At 56.9% G+C, this 18,955-nt stretch overlaps 2 protein-coding genes across 6 annotated transcripts in view; one reads left to right on the top strand and one right to left on the bottom strand.

The window, feature by feature from the left end:
• Positions 1–396: 396 nt before the first annotated feature.
• LOC141970009 (interferon alpha-inducible protein 27-like protein 2A) lies at positions 397–6,902 on the top strand. 4 transcript variants are annotated; one of them, XM_074926294.1, is made up of 6 exons: positions 397–577; positions 1,191–1,353; positions 5,483–5,545; positions 5,795–5,833; positions 6,187–6,348; positions 6,658–6,902. In XM_074926294.1, exons 2-6 carry the CDS (start codon positions 1,215–1,217, stop codon positions 6,750–6,752), a joined length of 498 nt encoding a protein of 165 aa, XP_074782395.1. In that variant the 5' UTR covers positions 397–577; positions 1,191–1,214; the 3' UTR covers positions 6,753–6,902. The 4 variants fall into 4 exon arrangements, with proteins under 4 accessions (XP_074782395.1, XP_074782398.1, XP_074782396.1 ...); XM_074926297.1 differs by lacking the exon at positions 1,191–1,353 and having other exon boundaries at positions 409–577; XM_074926295.1 differs by lacking the exons at positions 397–577; positions 1,191–1,353 and adding an exon at positions 5,146–5,217.
• Positions 6,903–9,904: 3,002 nt separating this feature from the next.
• The window catches only part of LOC141970051 (zinc finger MYM-type protein 4-like), a 47,756-nt gene continuing 38,705 nt past the window's right edge, over positions 9,905–18,955 (bottom strand). For both annotated transcript variants that reach the window (XM_074926389.1, XM_074926388.1), the window contains 3 exons: positions 18,368–18,616; positions 17,388–17,517; positions 9,905–15,949 (listed from right to left, as the gene is read on the bottom strand). In XM_074926389.1, coding sequence (XP_074782490.1) covers positions 15,742–15,949; positions 17,388–17,517; positions 18,368–18,616 — 587 coding nt within the window. In that variant the 3' untranslated portion in view covers positions 9,905–15,741. The remainder of the gene's footprint in view (positions 15,950–17,387; positions 17,518–18,367; positions 18,617–18,955) is intronic.

Here is an 18,955-nt window from a genome sequence, read left to right on the forward strand (position 1 = left end):
GTCACTGTCGGGTCAGTGTTTTGGGGGGAGCACGGCCTCCCTGCTGCAGGCACCTCCCGCCGCCCGTCCTGCTGGAGCAGGGCCCTGCGTGGCACCGGGGCGCGCTGTGGGTGCTGTCACCCTCCGTCCGTCCATCCCTCCATCCGTCCGTCGATCCGCGCGGGCCCCGTGCGCCGCCGAGTGAGTCCGTCTTTCCATTGTTCAAACAATCTCTTTTCCACACGCGGTGCCAAAGCCTCCCCGCTTGCTCCCGCACGCGCCAGTATATTTAGCTGCCTCTAAGCCTCTACCTTTCCTTATATAGGAGAGGCCAAACGAATTTCGCACTCTCATTATTAATAGCCTGAGAGAAGCTCTTAGGAGGTGGCCAAAAATAGCAGGCAAACAGAGCGCACCCGGGGTGGGGAGGGCGTCGTGGCAGGCAGGGAGCCGCCGGGACCGCCGCGGGAGGGACGCCGCGCTGCTTTTTCTGGCTTTTCCCTTTGGGAACCACAATAAGGTGTCTCCCGGCGTCCTGCCTGCGCCGCAGCCCCGAGCGGGGGGTCCCCCTCGCCCCGCCAGCTCTCCGCAGGCAGAGGTAGGACCGGCGGGAGCCCCGGGTGGGCACAGCAGCCCCCGTACCCCCGGGCTTTGCCGCTCCCGATGCTACAACAGCCACCCCTGGGGGGGGTTGGGGACACCCTGAGCATTGGGGACACCCCAAGTGGGTGGCCTGGGGCAGCTCAGGGATCCCCATCCCTGTGGGGTCCCCCCCAGCCCAGGGGAGCCCCTGTGGCTGCTGTGGTGACAGGTTTCACCCTCCCGAGCACCCCACGAGCTTCGCTTCACCCCCCGAGCTGACCCGGGCTCATGGTGGGCCCAGTAATTCATCCGACCCTCCCCATGGCGCTGCGCTGGGACCCCTCCGGGGCAGCCGGGGGCCGCAGGGCAGGTGGCGGGGGGCAGAGGTGGGTGTGTGGCTGCGTGCCGCCGGCAGCCCCGGCCGCCTCGTCCAGGAGAGAGAGGATTTCTCAGCAGAGATCACTCACGCAGCATCCCCGGAGCTGGGCACACGGCGAGCCGGGGATGGGGAGTGCGAGGAGGGGGCTGCGGGGTGCCCGGCGAGCGGAGGGTCTTCACCTGCTCCCGGAGGCGTCCGCAGCCCAGGCAGGGTCTGCCTTAAATCCCTCCCTCCCTCCCTCCCTGGCGAGGAACTTCTCCCGCTGAACTGGAGGATGCTGCAAGCTCCTGCGGACGAGCCGGAGGAGTCCTGTGGCAAAGTCAAGGCGAGCGGGGAAGCGTCGTCGTGCTCGTGCCGGGTGTCCCCGCTGCCGCCAGCCCAGCCCGCACCCGGCCGGTGTCACCTCCAGGACCGTAAGTGGCCGTGCGGGGCAGGAGGTGCGGGGCTGCGGGGGGCAGCGGGGCTTTCCCCACCGCCGGCGTTTAACCTTCAGCCAGCCCGGCTCGCCGAGCCCGCTCGGGCTGGGGATGCTGCTGCCGCCCCAGCCCCACGCTCGGCTCCCGGCAGCGGCTCGGCGTGGGCAGGGGTGGGGGGCCAGCCCCCGGGGATGGGGGGTCACCGTGGCCCCCCCACTTCTTTGGGCCAGCCCGGGTGGAGGTGGAGGAGCGGGGGCAGGAGCGAACCCTCTGTGGGGTTTTGGGGGCTACAGGGCACCCCCGGCAGGTCCCAGCTGCAGGGGGGTCGTGGGTGGGGGGTGCCGGGGTTCACCCGTCTGCCTGCGGGTGCCCCCCTGCAGCAGGGCTGGTCACCCCGTCCCCAGGGAGATGGGGTGCCCTCGGCCACGCAAAATGGGGACACCCCATGCCGGTGGGATGGGGCGGGAAGGAAACCCAACTCCCGGGCATCTCAGCGTCGTATTTTGGACGGGGCCGGGGGGAAGCACCCACCACCACGGCCGGGTGCACCAGGGCTCCACGGGCCACGTGCCCGCAGCCCCAGAACGGGCAACACCCCCAGGCGAAGGGGCGGCAGGACGGGGCCGGGGTGCCCCCCCAAGCACCCTACACCAGCAGTCCCCTCGCACCCACTTCCCTCCTCCTTGCTGGGCCTCTTGGTGTTATTTTTGAAGGCACCCAGCGGCTGCTGCAGTGGGTTTGCTGGGGATGGATGAGCCGGGGGGAGCCGGTTGTGGGGGGGTGGGCAGCTCTGAATAGTAAAACTTGGAAAGGCCCCTGCGAGGCAGCGGCTGCAGAGCACGGCCGGGCACGCGGCGCTGGGGGGAGCGGGGAAAAAAGATGCTTCCTTTTATAGCCAGGCTGGGGCTGTTGGGTGCTGTGAAAACGTGTGGGTGCCACCACGGCTGACCCCGCAGCCCCCCCGGCTCCTCCACCTCCCCTCTGAATGGCCGTTTGCCCCCGGTGCCCACAAGCCACCCTGCTCAGGGCAATGAACTGCTCTTGGGGCAGGTGGGGGACCTGGGGGCTGCCCAGATTGGTGACTCCTCCTGGTGTGGGGGGCACGGAGGAGCCAGAGGAGAGGGGCTGCCCCAGCGCGGAGCTCCCCGGAGGGCTTCGGCTCGGGGATGTGTCCGCAGCCGTCAAGGGCAGTGCTGGGGCTGGGGAGGGCTCGGGGGTGCCTGCGGCAGTTGGGGCACCCCCAGGGCTGCAGAGGGGTTTGTGCTGCTGACTGGGAACAGCTGGGGACAGAGAGGGCTGTGGGGAAGAGATGGGCTCTGGGGCAGGGCAGCGATGAGGAGGGGTGGTGGGAGCAGGCAGGGGTGGCCTGGGGCTGGGGTTGGAGGAGATGGGGCAGCCTGGGTGCAGCGAGCATCCCGCAGTGCTGGGTGCAGCCCTCCAAGGTCACTGGGAGAGCCTGGCCCAGGGCTGCGGGGACCGTGTCATGGGCTGGGGGCCCCCCCCGGGCTGGGGTACCTCTAGCACCGCAGTGCTGGGAGGCTGCCCAAGGTCAGCCGAGGTGGCTGGAGGCTGAACTGGGCTGCGATGGGAGAGCCCTGCCCCTGTGCCCTGGCTCTGGGGGTTCGGGGTGGGTGCAGCCACTGGCTTTCAGCTCCTACTGCACCCCCCCAGCCCCGCCGGTCCCTGGGATCCCCCTCACTCCTACAGCAAAACTGTGCGGCAGCATCCCGCTGCCTGCAGGGCTGGCAGAGCCTGAAGGGTTAAGCGGGTGCATCGCTGCAGCCTTCGGCCTCGGGACACCCGCTCAGGCTGCTTTTCGGGGGGACAGGGGGGTGCTGGTCCAGCCGGACACACTCTGACCCACTGCTGCTGCCAGGCTGGGGACTTGGGTCCTGGGAGCCGCGTCTCTGGGGTCCCCAGTGCTGTGTCCCTGGGGACCAGCCATGTGGGATGTCCCGGGGTGCTGGTGGAGCATTCTGGGGGGACCGTGGCCATGCTGGCATCAGCCCTGCACCCTGCGGCGATGGCTGGTGGCTCTGGGGACCACCGAGCCACATCTCTCCTGGCTGTGGGTGCCGCGAGCGGGGCCGGCACGGTGAGCGTGTACTTGGCACCCACCGGCTCCTTGCAGGGAGCTGCAGCGCGTGTGGCCACAGCTCCCGGCGCTGAGTCACGGCCGCGCCGGGCCTGGCCAGCCCCGTGTCCCTCCTGCCCACCGCCCGGCCCCCCACGCACGCCTCGCTCCCCCGTCCTGGGAGGGGACAGGGCTGGGGCCCCCGGGACGGCTCCCTGCATCCCGTCACACCGCTCCAGCCACCAGTTCAGGGGTGGGAAGGTCACCGGGGTCAAGGCACGGGTGGGCTGTGGTGACACTCGCCCCCTCGGTCGCCCTGTCCTGGCCACGCTGTGCCGGGGCTGGGGAGCCCCCCGCGACCCCGTTATGGTCTCAAACCCCAGAGATCTCGGCTGAACCCCCCTCCCGTGGGCAAAGGCGTCTCAGTCCTCCCCTGCCCAGAGCTGCGGCGTGGGGAGGGGGTGGGGAGGGCCCAGACCCCCTGCGTCCTTCTCCCGGCCTTGCAAAGGAGCCGGGCAGGGCGGGTGGGGGTGTGGGAGGTGGGTCCCCCCCCTCCAGCACTGGCCCCAGTTGTGCCCCCACTGCTCTGTCACCCGGGCTGCAGCAGGGAGGGGGACAGGGGGGTGTGGGGGTGCAGGGGGGGGTGCTGCAGGGTGCTGGGGCAGTGCAGGGTGCCGGGAGGGTGCAGCTGCAGCCGTGGGGACCCCTCCCAAGAGCCAGGGCCAATGGGGGACCCCCCTCACAGAAGCATCTCTGAGTGCAGACCCCCCCCCCCTCTGCCATCCGTGCTGGCCCGTGCGGGCTCACGGGACACGGTGCTTGGCCACGGCCCCATCTCCTCAGAGCTGGAGCCCCCCAGAGTCCCCCCCAGAGTCCCCCACGGCCCTAAGTGCTGAGCCTTGGCTGCGTCCTCAAGCCAGATCTGGGGGTGAGCCAGAGGCGCCCCCCCCAGCCCCTGCCTGGCCTTGGGCTTCACCGCGGCCACCGGCTCCTTCCAGGGTCCCACTGCCCGGAGCGGCGGGCGGCCCCATGCCCCCCGTGCCCAGCCCCACGCCACCCGCCTCTCCCTCCCAACCCTACATACTTCTTCATATGCCCATATGGAGTCGGCCGGCGTTATGGAATGTTAAGAAGTATGTATTTTTGGGCTGGGACCCCCACGCCGGGACCCAGCACCGCCAGCAGCACCGGCCCAGGCGGCACCTCTGGACAGACGGTGCGTCCCTGGGGCTGGTAAAAAGGAACCAGATCAACTTGCAACTGGATTTGGTCCCCTTCAACCAGCTGCAGCGGCGCATGAGCTACAGCACCCGCTCCAACCCCGGGGGGGGCTGCCCCCGCCCTGCTGCCCCTGCCCTGAGCGGGCTCGGGGTGCGGGGCGGGAAAGGGGGTGTAAAATGGGGCTTTGGCTGGGTTTTGAGACTGCCGGGGGGGTGGGGGGGGGGCAGGCGGAGGGGCCGCACCCCCGTTGTGGCCGGGGGGAGTCTCGGTGCTGCCCAGACCGTCCGTGGTCCTCGGCAACCACCGAGGGGCTCCACCCGCCCCAAACCCGCTCGGGAAATGCCCCGTGGAGCCCCGAGAGCGGCGTGAGGAGCCCCCCCGCACCCCCCGCACCCCCGTCCCTGCGAGGGGCCCGCGGTGGGGCACAGAGCTCCCCGCGGGGGGCAGCCCCCGGGGCCGGGGCCGAGGGCGGAGCGCTCGGGGAAACGAAACTCGGCGGAGCCGCTTCGCGGGAATTCGCCGCCTGACGTCAGCGGGGGGCGGAGCTCTGCGCGCCGCGGCGGGAGGTGAGCGGCGGCCGCGGGGTTGGTGGCACAAGGTGTCTGGGGACAGGAGCCTTTTTCTGAGGGGGGATAAAAGCCCGGGGGGGGGGGGGGGGATGCTCGCCCCGCTGGGCTGGTGGGAGCGGCCGGGGAGCCGGGGGCTGGGAAGAAACGCGGCATCTGGGGGGGGTCTGTGTTGTTGGGGGTGTCCGGGGGCTCTTGGGGCGCAGGATGGGGTGGGAGGGGGGTGGCTGCCCCGGGAAGAAACTCTTGTTCTTGCTCCCTGAAGGACCAGGATTAGGCGGGACCCATCGCACCCTCCCTCCGGCATCTGCCCCCCCAACCTCCATGGGTAAGGACACGGGGCACATCAACCCCCCCCTCTGCCCACAGGGGGGCTCCGGAGTGAGGGGCTCTCGTGGGAGGGGGTGGAGGCAGTTTGGGGGTGTGCGGTGTCGGGGTGCCCCCGGGAAGGGGCACACGGAGCTCCGGCGGGCGGGAGGGGCAGGAGGAGCCCCCCGCAGTGCTGCCCAGAGCCAGGGCAGCCGCTCACCTTGGCCTTCAGCCCTGCTGACCGCCCGCCCTGCGGCTTCTCTTACAGATTTTGTTGGTTCCGTCATCGGGGCGACCGCAGGGATCGGTAAGTTGCCGGTGGATGCAGGGGTGGCCGATGCCGCGCAGAAATAAATCACCCCCGCGGGGCTTCATGCTGCTGCTCTGCACACACAGACCCCTCTCGGGGGGTGCTGCCCCCTCCCCAAAACGCTGCCCCTCAGCCTGCCCCAGGGAGCCCATGAACAGGACCCCGCTGACGTCCACGGGTTGCGGAGGTTTGGCCCCGGGACCCTGCCGCCCCCTGCTCTGCCCCCATCTACCCCCCAGTTTGGGCTGGGGGACGCGTGTGGCTGAGGAGCACCCCGGGGCTGAGGGTTTTGCCGCCTGGGCACACGCGTGTGCCCGCGGGAGCGTCACCGCTGCCGCTCTCCGTCGCAGGAATCGCTGTGGCTCTGGTGCCAGCAGGCCTGGGGGCTCTGGGCTTCACCGCGGCGGGCATCACGGCCGGATCCGTGGCTGCCAAGATGATGTCTCTCACTGCCCTGGCCAACGGCGGGCAGGTGGCCTCCGGGAGCCTGGTGGCCATAGCCCAGTCAGTCGGTGAGTGCTCCCAACTCGCTGCCGCAGGGTCGCGGGGGGGTGACGGCAGCGCACCCCCGGTTTTGGCCTCCCTGGGTGGTACCAGCAGCGTTGGTGAGGGCCTGGGGCGGCCCCGGGAGCGGGGACCCCCGGCGTCCCCCCCGTTCTGGGGTGCCTGATGGGGCTGTGCTGGCCTGGCTGCAGGGAGGTGAGGTCTGGGGGGGGGCTGAGCCCCCTTGGGGTGCTCCCCCAGGCAGTGGGGAGCAGTGGGGGCCCCAATCTGGGGCTGGGCTCGGGGGGCTCAGACTGATTTCTCCTCCTCTTCCTCAGGGGCAGCAGGAGTCTCCAAGGCTGTGACGGCTGCCCTGTCAGCCACGGGGGCTGTCATCGGGGGGTCCTTCTATAACACCACGGACCCCCAGTGATGTCTGACCGTGACCCCCCCCATCTGGTCCCCCCGCTGCGACCCCCCCGGGACCCCCATCGGGACCCCCTGCATCTCTCCTTTTCCCTGCTCCCCGCTGTATCTCCACCCCTCCCCAACCCCCCCGCAAATAAAACCACTCTGACCTGCATCTCCGCTTCCTCCGCCGGGTCGGGATGCGCCGGGGCACGGACGGGCGGGACGGGGCGGCGGTGGGTGGGCAGCGCTGGGGTTCCCCTTCCCAGGCTGGGGGGGGGAGCTGGGGGGGCTGAGATGCCCCGGGGAGACTTGGGTGCTGCTGCCGGGGGGGGAAACAGCGCTGGCCTGTGCCTGGCAGTCTTGTCTGCACCCTGCTGCAGCCCTGCGTGCCTCCTGCCCCTCTCCCCCCGAGGATGGGGTGTCCCCGCACCCCGCAGCCCTCTGTCCCCGCTTTGACACCTCTGTCCTTGCCGGGAGGCCGGACTGAGCAGGCTGGTGGCAGGGTGGGGGGGCTGTGGGTCACAGAGACCCCCCCTGACACCGTGGTGTCCTGCCCGCAGGAGCGGCCCTCGTGGGCTGCCAAGACGCTGTGGGCAGCTGCCATCGGGCAGCGTGGCCGTGCTGCAGGTCGGTGAGGGGGGAGCACGGGGGGGCTGAGCTGCCGGGTTCCTCCCGCAGGGTTCCCTGGGGCTGCAGGCTCTGCTCGCAGTAAGCCCTGGGACCGTCACTGCTCTGAACCACCCGAAAAAGGGGGAAAGGGGTAAATCCGCGATGCGGCAGGAAGAGTCCGGACTTGCTGGGGTTGGGCACCAAGGCTGAGGGCGGCGGGGTGGTGCCGGCAGGTGTCTGCTCTTCTGGCAAGAACAACGCCTGCGCTGGTCGGTGGCATTGGCCGGAGCCAGGGGTGGCAGAAAGGGGCCGGGTGTACTCTGGGGACAGAGCCTGCGCCCGGGCCAGCTCCCCAAAGAGGCCACAGAATCATCCGGGTTGGAAAAGCCCCTGAAGCTCCTCCAGCCCAACCATGACCCTCACCCTGACCGTTCCCAACTCCCCCAGATCCCTCAGCGCTGGCTCAGCCCGACTCTTCAACCCCTCCAGGGATCCCGGGGACTCCCCCCTGCCCTGGGCAGCCCATTCCAACGCCCAACAGCCCCTTCTGCACAGAAATCCTTCCTCAGAGCCAGCCTGACCCTGCCCTGGGCAGCTTGAGGCCATTCCCTCGGGGCCTGGCGCTGGGGCCTTGGCTCCAGAGACTCATCCCCCCTCTCTGCCCCCTCCTGGCAGGGAGTTGCAGAGGGCCAGGAGGTCTCCCCTCAGCCTCCTCTTCTCCAGACTGAACCCCCCCAGTTCCCCCAGCCGCTCCCCAGCAGACCTGTGCTCCAGACCCTGCCCCAGCTCCGTTGCCCTTCTCTGGCCACGCTCGAGTCATTCAATGGCCTTTTTGGGGTGAGGGGCCCAAAACTGAACCCACTCACCGAGGGGCGGCCTCCCCAGTGCCGAGCCCAGGGCTCAGATCCCTTCCCTGTCCCTGCTGGCCACGCCAGTGCTGACACAAGCCAGGATGCCACTGGCCTTCTTGGCCACTGGGCACACTGCTGGCTCCTGTCCAGCCGGCAGGTCCTTGGCTGTTGCTGCCCAAAAGTCCCTGGCTCCCTCTGCCCGTGCTCGGTCCCTCAGCCTCGGTGCTCCCGGCACATCACGCCTCTTTCTGTCTTTGCAGGAGCTGCAGGTTTCTCTCCTGGTGCCAAAATTGGGCTGACACCTACCCTGGGGCCGCTCGGTGCCGCAGCCGGTGCCAAGCTGTTCAAGGGGCAGGACAAACCCGGTGACAAACCCGGTGACAAACCCAGTGACAAACCCGAGTGAAGCCAAGGAGGCGCCTGAGCCCGAGGTTTCTGCCGGGCAGCGTGGCGGGCGCTGGGAAGCCCCTGCAGACCCCCCCAGGCCGCTCGGGCACCCTCTTGAGATCTGTGGATCCGCTTGAGCCATGAGTGCATTGACACCAATAAAGGTGGTGTGCAGGTGGGGGGTGTCGGGGTGGTTGGTCTGTGGCTGGGGCCCAGGTACCCCCCAAGTGCCTCGGGATTCACAGTGGTCCAGGACCAGACCCAAACCTGCAGGTTTTTTCAGCCCTGCACTCCCCCCCCCGAAAAGCTGAGGCGCTGGCAAGGCTGTAGAGAGGTTGGTTAAAAACTGTTTAATTCCGGGACCGATGCGTGTCCCGTTCTGTGTCCCAGGCGTGGGTGAACAAGGCTCTCCCTGGCAATCAGCTGGGTTTTACTATACTTCCTAGAATTAATTACCTAAAATAAATGCATTAAAGTGACAGCGTTAGTCAACAAGCAGACACAGTATTTACCACTTCTGCACTTCACACGCCACCGTTCTTAATCCCAGTCCCAATTTCCCTGTCTCCTGGACACCAGCTCTCTCTGTGCAAATCAGCTTGCCCCAAATGACGGTATGAAAGTGTCAGCTGCATATTGTTGTTATTATTATTATTGTTATAATATTAACCTGCCATTAAAACCCAGACTCTCCCTTGCTCCCCCGGACGCTCCCCCCATGATGCCTGCTGCTGATTGTGGCTGCACCAGAGTGTGCCTAATTTTGGCTACTCATTCTCAGGCTGCTGGGAATATTTAATCATCATTTGTGTGTTTGGTCTTTTGGTTTGTTTTGGTTTTGTTTTTTTTTTCCTTGGGACTGCCCGTATCTGTTTTCTCAGCAGTCTCTTCAAACACCCAGGCTACGCTGGCCTGGCTGTGGGTGCACCAGCACGGTTCAAAATAAGCGTAAACCAGCTGCGTGATCAGGGTCTTAAAAACTGCACCGAGGAAAGCTCCGGGTGGCTCCAACACGGAGGAGCCTTAGGGGCCTCCCTCAGAAACCCGAGAGACTGCCCCTGCCCCTGCTGAGAGCCTGGGCCACGCTGTGTAACCCGGGGCTGAGCCGATGGCTGCTGGTCCCGGGGGCTTCAGAGAGCCAAGCTCCGTGCGAGCGGAGTGGGAAAGACCAAGCCTTGCCGTGAAGGTATTAAGCTGCTGTTTAAAAGCTGGCTTAGAACAACTAACCCCCCCCACCCCCCTTAAAAGTTGTGAGATTCTGCTTTTAAACGTAAGATTCCAACATCATACAGGAAATGAGGATGTACTCTTTTGTTAAGGTTAAAGGTTTTTAATCACTTTTCCAGAATACAGATACGATTCAAACAAAAACTATTTTTGGGGTTTCGATAATTCACTTATTAATACCATACATTGAACTCTATAAATTCTCATATAAGAAAAAGTCTTTTTAATATAGGTTATGATGCACTGGTGACCTATTTAAATCTTTTGAAGTAACACTTTGCAGTCATATAGCACCTTTCATCACGGGGCTGCAAAGCATCCTACAGAATTTAGTCTCATAATGCCCAAACGAGGTAGGAAAGTCTGGCCAATTTACAGATGGGTACAACCGAGGTACAGACTGGCAAGGGACGAAACGTGAGGCTTCCACTGATACAACAGTAGTGATGCGAGGTGTACGCTGGATCCTGGGCTGTACCACGAGTCAGTGGCTTAACGGGGGAGAGAGTCAAGAGTTGTCACCCACACCCTTCTCTTAAAGGAAGCAGCCTGGCTCCTGGCAGGTCGGAAGGACCTTTTCAAATCGGTCTGGCCTTTTGGGTTAGAAATATGTAGAAAAGAGAAATAAAAAGTCCAAGACTCGTAGACCTAAGCCCTTAGGCATGTTCCTTGGCCTATCGAACAGGCAATTAGGAACCCCAAAATGAGCCCAGTCCCCGCTGGCGTGGCTCCCGCGCCTCCATCCGCAAGCCCGGACGGCATTTGGGTTAAAAGAAAACTGTGCACTTGGGCTGCGTTTGGAGATTTGGTGTTGGATGCTTTCTTTAGCTTGACTGTTTAATTGTAATCAATTCCCTCCAAGCAGGTCAACCTAAGATTATTTCCAGTTTTATTTATTTAATGTAAAAAACATCTCTCTGCTGAAAACCCATTAGCTTAGTGAATGTTATGTCCAATGGAAATTTAAGTTCTGTGGCTAGAAAAATCCAAGATGTCTGAGTTCCTTTGAGCCTTTAAGACTCCAAACCCCATCCTACAACCATGCAGCACTCCCCGGCCCGGAGCTAGCACTGGTGCCACCGCCTGAGCACTGATGACCTCCACGGCAGCAGCATCTATTGCTGAAAACCGGAAAATAAAAAAGCTGTGACGGCTTTTGGTGCAGATGCTCAGTGCAGGAACTGAAACGCTTTTAAATTCGGGTTCTAAGCTGGTTCCATCTATGATCTGCGCCCACATTCACTAATTTTTCTTAATAGCATCCAGTTGAGAAGCTTTGGATATAAAATGATGAAACCTGGACACTTAAATATCAGTTTCTTGCCATGTAGTCACCCACTTGCCCAAAGCACCCTTCCCAGCACCCTGCACCGGCTCCTCCGCCACCACTCCCTCCGTTACTACTCCCTCTTTTTGGCAAGTCCAGAACAGTTTCCTCATGAAGCACAACACAAAATTTATCGAATGCTTCTTGGAAATGGCAAGGGGAGGAAACTGAAAATAAAAATATGAGATCTTAGAGCTCAGCCAGGTGCTATGGGTTTGGCAAGGGAGCCACGGCGTGAAGTTGGAGGGGATCTGTTCATGGCAGTGGTAAATGAGTAATCTCCCCCTCGGTTTAAAAAAATCCAACTTCTAAGAAAGGGCCGGAGTCAACTTTTTAACAAATGCAATAATATTGTGCAAAACCACTCTACCCCTCACCACTGAAGCCAGCCAGTTCCTCCCGGGGAAGGTACAAAAGCCGCGTTAGTCCTACCTGCCCGACCACTCTGCAGCCGTCACGCTGGGTGAAAGAGGTTTCCCTCAAGCAGCTGAGCACAGCGGGACAAGAGAGGTGACTGTGCAGGACTAGTCGTGCCATTTCACCTGCCAAGGATGAGAAGCGGTGGCTCACACCGGCTCCACTCATACCAACCCTCAGCCAGGCAAGACCCGCAACCCGAAGAGGCAGAGCCTGCTCCCGCCCATCTCCATCGCTCCTAAAACTCCTGCTAGACTTTCTCCTCAGCGATGGTCCATGATTTTTACGCGGTTTTGGTGCTCGTAACTCAGGTACAAAACACCGTCCTCAACGCTGGGCAGCTTCTCTTGCGAAAGAAAGGACCAGCAACTGCTCAGTAGCTCAACTGCTCAAAACTTGTCATTTCTATAAACCTTGTAAGGCTGATGACGCTACAGGGGACCTGCCGCAGACGAGCAGCTGTTTAATAGAAGACAGCAAATCTTAATTTTGCCTCTGCTCTGTTAGGAGTGTTTAAAATGGATGACACGAGAAAGAAAAAGACGGGAGGGAACCTGTCGTGCTGATGGAAGCAAAACTCCAACCTAGACAGCAAGCACGGTGCCGGTGGTTTGAGAAGAGCACCGTAAGGGTTTTACACACGAGCATTTGTTCTGTTTTCTTTTTTTTTTTTTTTAAGGCAACAGTGAAAGTATTGCTCAAGGGACTAAGAGTTATTGTTACCAAACCCCAAAGACTTTATTGCACGTTCAGAGTCACTCCTGTGACCCCGGCACTAAAACGGCACCGGTGGAGCCTCGTTGTTGTGGGAGCACACCCTGGGGAAACATGAAACGAGTGACTTTGCTGCCGTTTTATTTCAAGTCTCTGAGGAGCCATCACTCAGCTGGAGACTACTGCTAGAGAAATCCAGGGGTTTCTTTTAGATCAGTAGTTGGCAGAATAATTCGTGAGATAATTTAACTTCTTTCTGCACACCTAATTCTGTGGCATTCAACGTGCCCCCGGTTTCCTTCGTTAGTCAAGCGAAGGCAGGAGAGAGCAGCAGGTTCCCACCGAGCCCCTCCTGCAGCGACAAGTGCCAGGAAACCGCCGGCGCCGCGGACGTAACAGCCACATTCCAGAAGCGTTTTAAACAAAAATCTCTGCAAAATCCAAAGACTTGTGTAAGCAGCCAGAACCGTGAATGCACTCGGTAACAACCAACGTAACGCGCTCACTTCCAAGCTCCCAACCCGGACTGCAGAGCCGTGCCACCAGCCCCGCGCACGGAACGGGGAGGTCAAAACCCTCCGCCTGGCGCCCTGTTTGCAGGAAGCATCATCTTCTATTTTTCTCTCTCACACTCATCTTTGTTGTTTCTCTGTCCGCACTGAGACTACAGCATGATTTTTCTCCTTAAAAGAATTTTTCAAGTAATAAACATCGTGGCACGGTCAGCAAATGAGTCAGATACGTTTATTATAAACAACTTTGTCTATGCGTTCAGAATTTTGATCCTATGTGTATAATCTATAAATATATTTTCATTCTTCAAGGTAATTCGTCTCGTAAGTAGGTGTGAACTTTAGCTGGGCTGACCAGAAATGCCTCGAGAGGCAAAGATGGCCCAGGCACACCCCGGACAACGCACACGGTTGCCAAAGGGCCTCCAAGCAGAAGATATCTGACCAGAGAAGTCGAACCTATAACGATTTGTTCCGCTAACTGCATCATCACACTGCACCCCAACCTTGCTCATCTCAGACACCGAGTGAAAGGAGTTAGCACAATGTTTAACAACTTTGCTTTCAGCCAGTCAAGCTTGAAGTGATTGAACTTTCCTCGCTGAGAGAATATGAAAGGCAAATCGCTTTCATTCCGAGTACCTGGAAACAATTAACGTACGTGGAAGTGTTCACGGACAAGACAGACTGAGGGTCTTCAGAGGAAGAAAGATGAGGACGTTTCTCCTAAGGTACAAATATGCTACTTTATTCTACGGGAATATTTCTGTTAATGTCAATTAAAGGAAAAGTCAGCCGTGGTGTTATTTTTGAGACAATCCCCACCCCATGGAAGCCTGCCCTCCCCACAGCTTGTCCTGGCTGCTGCCTTGCCCGTTCCCCGGGGGTGGCCCGGGAAGGGGGCAGGGGCAGGCTGCTGCAGCCCCCCCCAGCCACGCTCTCGCAGGGGCTGCCCAGGAAATGTGGGAATTCCTGGACCCTTCCCCTCCCCTACCGACATGGAGGTTCTGGGCACACCCACGTGCCACAGGCAGAGCTCGGACTTTTCTTATCCCCTACAGAACTACACACTCATCTTTTCAGAATGATTTTCTTTTCCCTGAAACGTTCTATCAACCATCCCAAGCCAAAATACCGTGCCTGCTATTTCACTACTTAACGTAACTACGGGGAGGGACAGGTTAGTGTTCACAGAAGGAGAAATCAGTCTGCAGGAGCATCCCTGAGCCTCCAAGTGCCTGGGGAGGGCTCTGGCAGGGGATGTGCTACGGCTAAAACGTCTCCCCCGGGAGTGCCGGGCCAGAAGGAGAAAGCAGTATCTTGGACCAGAAATGACAGACACAGATGGGCTTTGATCAGACAGAATCAGGGGCAGGTTTACTTTTCACATAGTTTTCTGTATTAAAAAATACATCAGTGAAATCTGTTACAGGCAGGGACAGGACTACTGAGTACACAACGTCAATAGACTACTTTCTGATTTTATTTTTGTTAAATTACCTTTGTTACTGCTAAAAAAATAATTAAAAAACAAAACCAAACAAAACAAAACCAAAAAAAAAAAAGGAAATAATTCAAGGCTGTTGATTTTTACCTCTTGAAATTTTAGTGACAAGATCAAATATCAGACCCCTGTTACAGAAGATGGATAACTGACCAGAGCTAGATAAAAACCATACAATTCTCTTTAAAAATAGTTTGGGTTTCCAATGAATTTGTGACCGCTGGTCATCAGAAACACACATCTATAGCTTGAGAAAACGGAGATACAGACAGTATCTGATAATGTCCTGTCCTCTACACACGATGTGGGAGCTTTTCTCTTCAAAAAGACACAGTAACAGCCAAGCCTTAAAAAAATCTCTTTCAATTTCCAGCACTATGACTAAAACTCTTTGGGTGGGGTAGGAGAAAAAACACACATGGTAATTTTATACCACAGTTCTGTTGTCAAAAGTAATACTGCATCCTTTGTACAACACTGCACGCGTTGCAAAGGTGGAAAGAGTGCATGTATCTTTCTTTTGAAATGACAAGGCCCTCCAGATTTGCCTTATAAAATAACCAAAAACACAGGAGTAGGGAAAGAGGAGAAAGGAAAGCTGCCTTAAGGGAAAAAAAATTTCCGCGCACCACAGTATTTGCTAGATTATATTGACAGACTGCAGAGCTACTGGGCTAGGTAAGGGATTTTCTGCACATACCCCAGGACAGTCACTCTCCTGTACATACCCCAGAAATGTTCGTCCCGTAACATGATCGCTCTGAAGTTTGACCTACAGCACCTCTTCCACGCTGAAGACAGAACGGAGCTAGAGCTGGTACTAGCCTGGACCGAGAGCTAGATTCTGGCATCGTGTGACCATTTAACAGCAGCCAGACAGTCGTCCGTTCAGACAGCCTCCCTGGCAGACATGCCAGAGGTTCTGCCTTCCTAACATTTGATCCCAGTTTCAAGAAAATTATAAAAGCGTATGTGTACGTGTATTTATAACGGAAGGTGTCTGTCTAAGTATCACCACTCCCTCTCCTGTCCTCGTGAAGAGCTCTAGGATCTCCACGTGTTCTTTGGCAGCAGGGACTGCCAGCCGTCAGGCTGAGAAGCCACGTGAGCCACAGTCTAGCTCTCCATGCCCAACATTGTTATGGTAGGTTTTACACAACCATTTTCCTTAAAAATATCTCACAACTTTTAAAAATCCTAAACAGAGAAAGGATTTATGCACCACTCAAATAGGTTAGTTCATCTCGAATTTGTTCAGAGGATTTATCGGTGCCACAGGACGTTGGTTTTTGCAGCTTACACAGCTTGCTTCCTTCCAGTTCCAGTTTGTACATCCACTGTGGTTCAAAATATGCCCGTAGGTGACATTATCTTGGCTTATTCGATACACATTTTCCAAAGGCTGGACGTATTCACAGTTTGGTGCTTCTGATGTGTATTCAAAGGAAAATACCCCACTTCAGTTAGTCTGATAACTCGATATCAGAGTCCTCTGATTTGACTTTGGCAAGTTCTTCGTGTACCTCCCTCACCATAAGAATACGTGTTAACATGATGTCCAAGGTTCCTGGGTCTATTGGCAATGTGGAATACCACATGGGGCTATTGGGTACACAGGAGCGCTCGGGTTGAAGGTAAAATACATCACTCCTCTGCTTCACGCTTTCGGAACTGTCAACGTAAAGAAAGGAAGAGCACATTATCGGGAGGCAGAGTTATCAGTCCTTCTCACAAAAACGGGAAGGAGAAACAGCAAAGAAAATGAAAGTTACGTTGAGACGCCGCCGCTGTAATTTGAACGGCGTAATGAAAATGTTTTTTGTTAGTGACTTGGTTTCCCCCCTTCAACTTAGGGAACAGTTAAGTTGTTTCCAGGTCACTTAGCTACTTATAAAGAAACAAAATTGGAGCGACTTCTTCACAGATGGTCTTCAATCACAGTATCATCCAATTAGTGGTACTAGCACCTTGGTGTGATTGCTAGATGCATTTGGCATTCAGTCTCTGAATGAAACTGGTTCGAGTATTCCAGAATTGCTGTGCACTCTGGCACAGGGAATGTTCCAGAGCTAGCCAGACTAAACCCTAGCTTGCCTGCTCGTGGGGCAGAATGGTAAAGCCCATCTGCTTGAAAGACTGACCGTCTGACCCCGAGGCAGCTTCCAGGCTCTGGCAGGAAGACACAAAGCCCTCTAGAGCAAGGAGCCCTCCTACCTGGCTTTGGAATGTTCCCATTAAAACAGCAAAGTGCATTTTTACTGCTGCTTGCACCACTGCAGGGACTCGGCTACGATATATGACGAGGAGAATGAAAATACCTTCCCAGCCCAAGGACAGCTAAAAACTTCTAACAATATGCGAGTGAAGACAAGGAAGGAAGAAGAGGGAGCCAGAGTCGGGACAGCTGCTAGGCATGCCTGCCCCTAAGTGATGGGACTATTTGTAGTAAACTCAGTAGCTGCATTTTTAAGGGTGATTTATTTAAATTTCAGCTGACACTAATGAGATGCTGTTCCATTTTGCACGTGTATTTTCTTTGAAGGGAGAAGAACATCATATTCCACCTGCTCAATGATCTAACTAAAGTTTATATAGAAACAGGAGAGACAAAATGATTTATGTGTACGTCCTTGCTATATAGTCTCTTTTCTAACTCCTAAACACCAGCTCATCTCACATTTCAGCAGGCAAAAGCTACCAGCAGTTTTACTTAATTCACACTTTTCCCACCCTCTCTCACAAGGAGCATGATGTCAGGGTATTCGTTAAAACCTTCTCAAAAGAAGGATCCTGTCTGGGAATGAAGGGAGATGAGAACATCACGGTCACTGCAGCCACACTCCCGTTTACACTTACACCCCATGGATGTGTAAACAGGCACTGAAAGAATACATCTCTCTCCCTCTCTCCTCTCTCCTCAACACCAGTACCAAATCCTCCCTGTGTGCTGGTGCTGGAAGCCCTGTCAGCACGATTCTGTTCACACCAAGGGACCAGTAACTGGAGACAGGAGCCCACAGCACCACGTTGCAAAAGGTCTCAGGGGGATCTTTGCCCAAATGCCTGTTTTAATCTACATACAGATCAAAGATCAAGTTTTGTCACTTACCATTTTGATAAGTAAAATTCATAAAGTCGGACTGGACATCGCAGGGGATTATCCGTATTTTCAGCCATTTCCACTGCTGTTGAAACCTCCTCATCTTCGCTGCGTTTCCTTTTGCCTACAGATAATTTATCTGGATACACAAAAAGAGCATCACAGAAGCTCAGTGAAGAACAGCACCTTCAAGAACAAGCCTTACTCACTGAGCCTAGCACTCAGCGATGGGACTGTGCATCTACTTGACCTGATTACCTGTCACAAGCAAGTCAACTGGTTTGACCTGCTGGAGGGGCAACAGACTGCATATGCTACAGGCTGCCCACAGCCCACTCCTCTGCTAGAAACAAGAACCAGTAACTAGCAGAAAAATACGGAGGATGTAATTTTTCTTAATGAAGCAGAATTCATGTCACACGCTGGAACTATTAACTGAAGAAGCCAATAGGATCAAAGACTTCCCTTTTGCAAATACCAAAAAATAACTGCGAACAAAAATCTATCTGTCTTTGCCTCTGAGGCCCAGAGGATAGCCCCTGCTCGTGTGCAAGCCCCTGGCTCCATCTGAACGGCTCTTCTCCGTTGGGGCTGCCTTGTTGGGTCACCGTGCAGGCCTAGGATAAATCTGGCAATTAGAAGGACATGACAAGGGTCTGGACCTCAAGAATATGACGTCCTGAGAAAGGCCTTTAACTCATGCAGTAGTTAACAAAGCGTTATGAAGCCTAGGATGTTATAGAAGCTCTTAAACAAATTTGCAGCCAAATGCGTGGCACCTCTTTTGTAAGTTTTTACTGGACACCTGAGCCCATGCAGAATTTCTTTAAACCTTACTAGAGTGAAAAAATTTTGAAAATGTACAGGATAACGGCATGCTCATAGCTCTCCTTACTGCATAACATTTTTTTCCTCCCCAGTCCTTTTTTTTTAAAAAAAGGACAGTACAAATATAATTGCCAAAATTCAGATGATGGGAAAGCACTCACCTGATTCTACGTCTTGTTTTTGAAAGGGCGGGAAAAAACGTAAATATGTCATCTTAGTATTATACTTCAGAGTTCGGGTGCGTCTCATAACATGGGCAAAGGACAGTTTCAGGTGCTCACTGACATTCTTTAGTTGGAAGTATTTGGTGTTGAAGAATAGAAGTGTGTTTAATAAAACAATAGGGGAATATGCACCCAGCTGTTTACATTCCCACAAGTGTTCCTCTTCAATTCTCGAGAACATATAACCTAGAAACAATGGGCAAAGAAAGAAAGGAGAGAGATATTTATGCAATTTTAGGGCCGTCCCCATATTCAGTTACAAATGAGCAGCTTTTACGGGCCAAGTCTAATCTAGGAGATTTTCAGAATTTTCCCAAAGCAATGAAAACGTCATACATGAGCAGGATGGGAAGGCAGAAATGAGTAAAATTAAGTAGGCAGATTTTGCCAGAGATACGTAAGTCCTCTTTCAGTTAACCTTCTATATTAAGGAACCACGTATCAGATCAATTCAGACCTATCATAAGCAATTGTAATTCCAATAAAAGGAAGAAGACTGCATGCACGAAGGTAAGAGGGAGCATG

This window comes from Athene noctua, chromosome 24 (genome assembly GCF_965140245.1).
Source record: "Athene noctua chromosome 24, bAthNoc1.hap1.1, whole genome shotgun sequence".
NCBI classification, from domain to species: domain Eukaryota; kingdom Metazoa; phylum Chordata; class Aves; order Strigiformes; family Strigidae; genus Athene; species Athene noctua.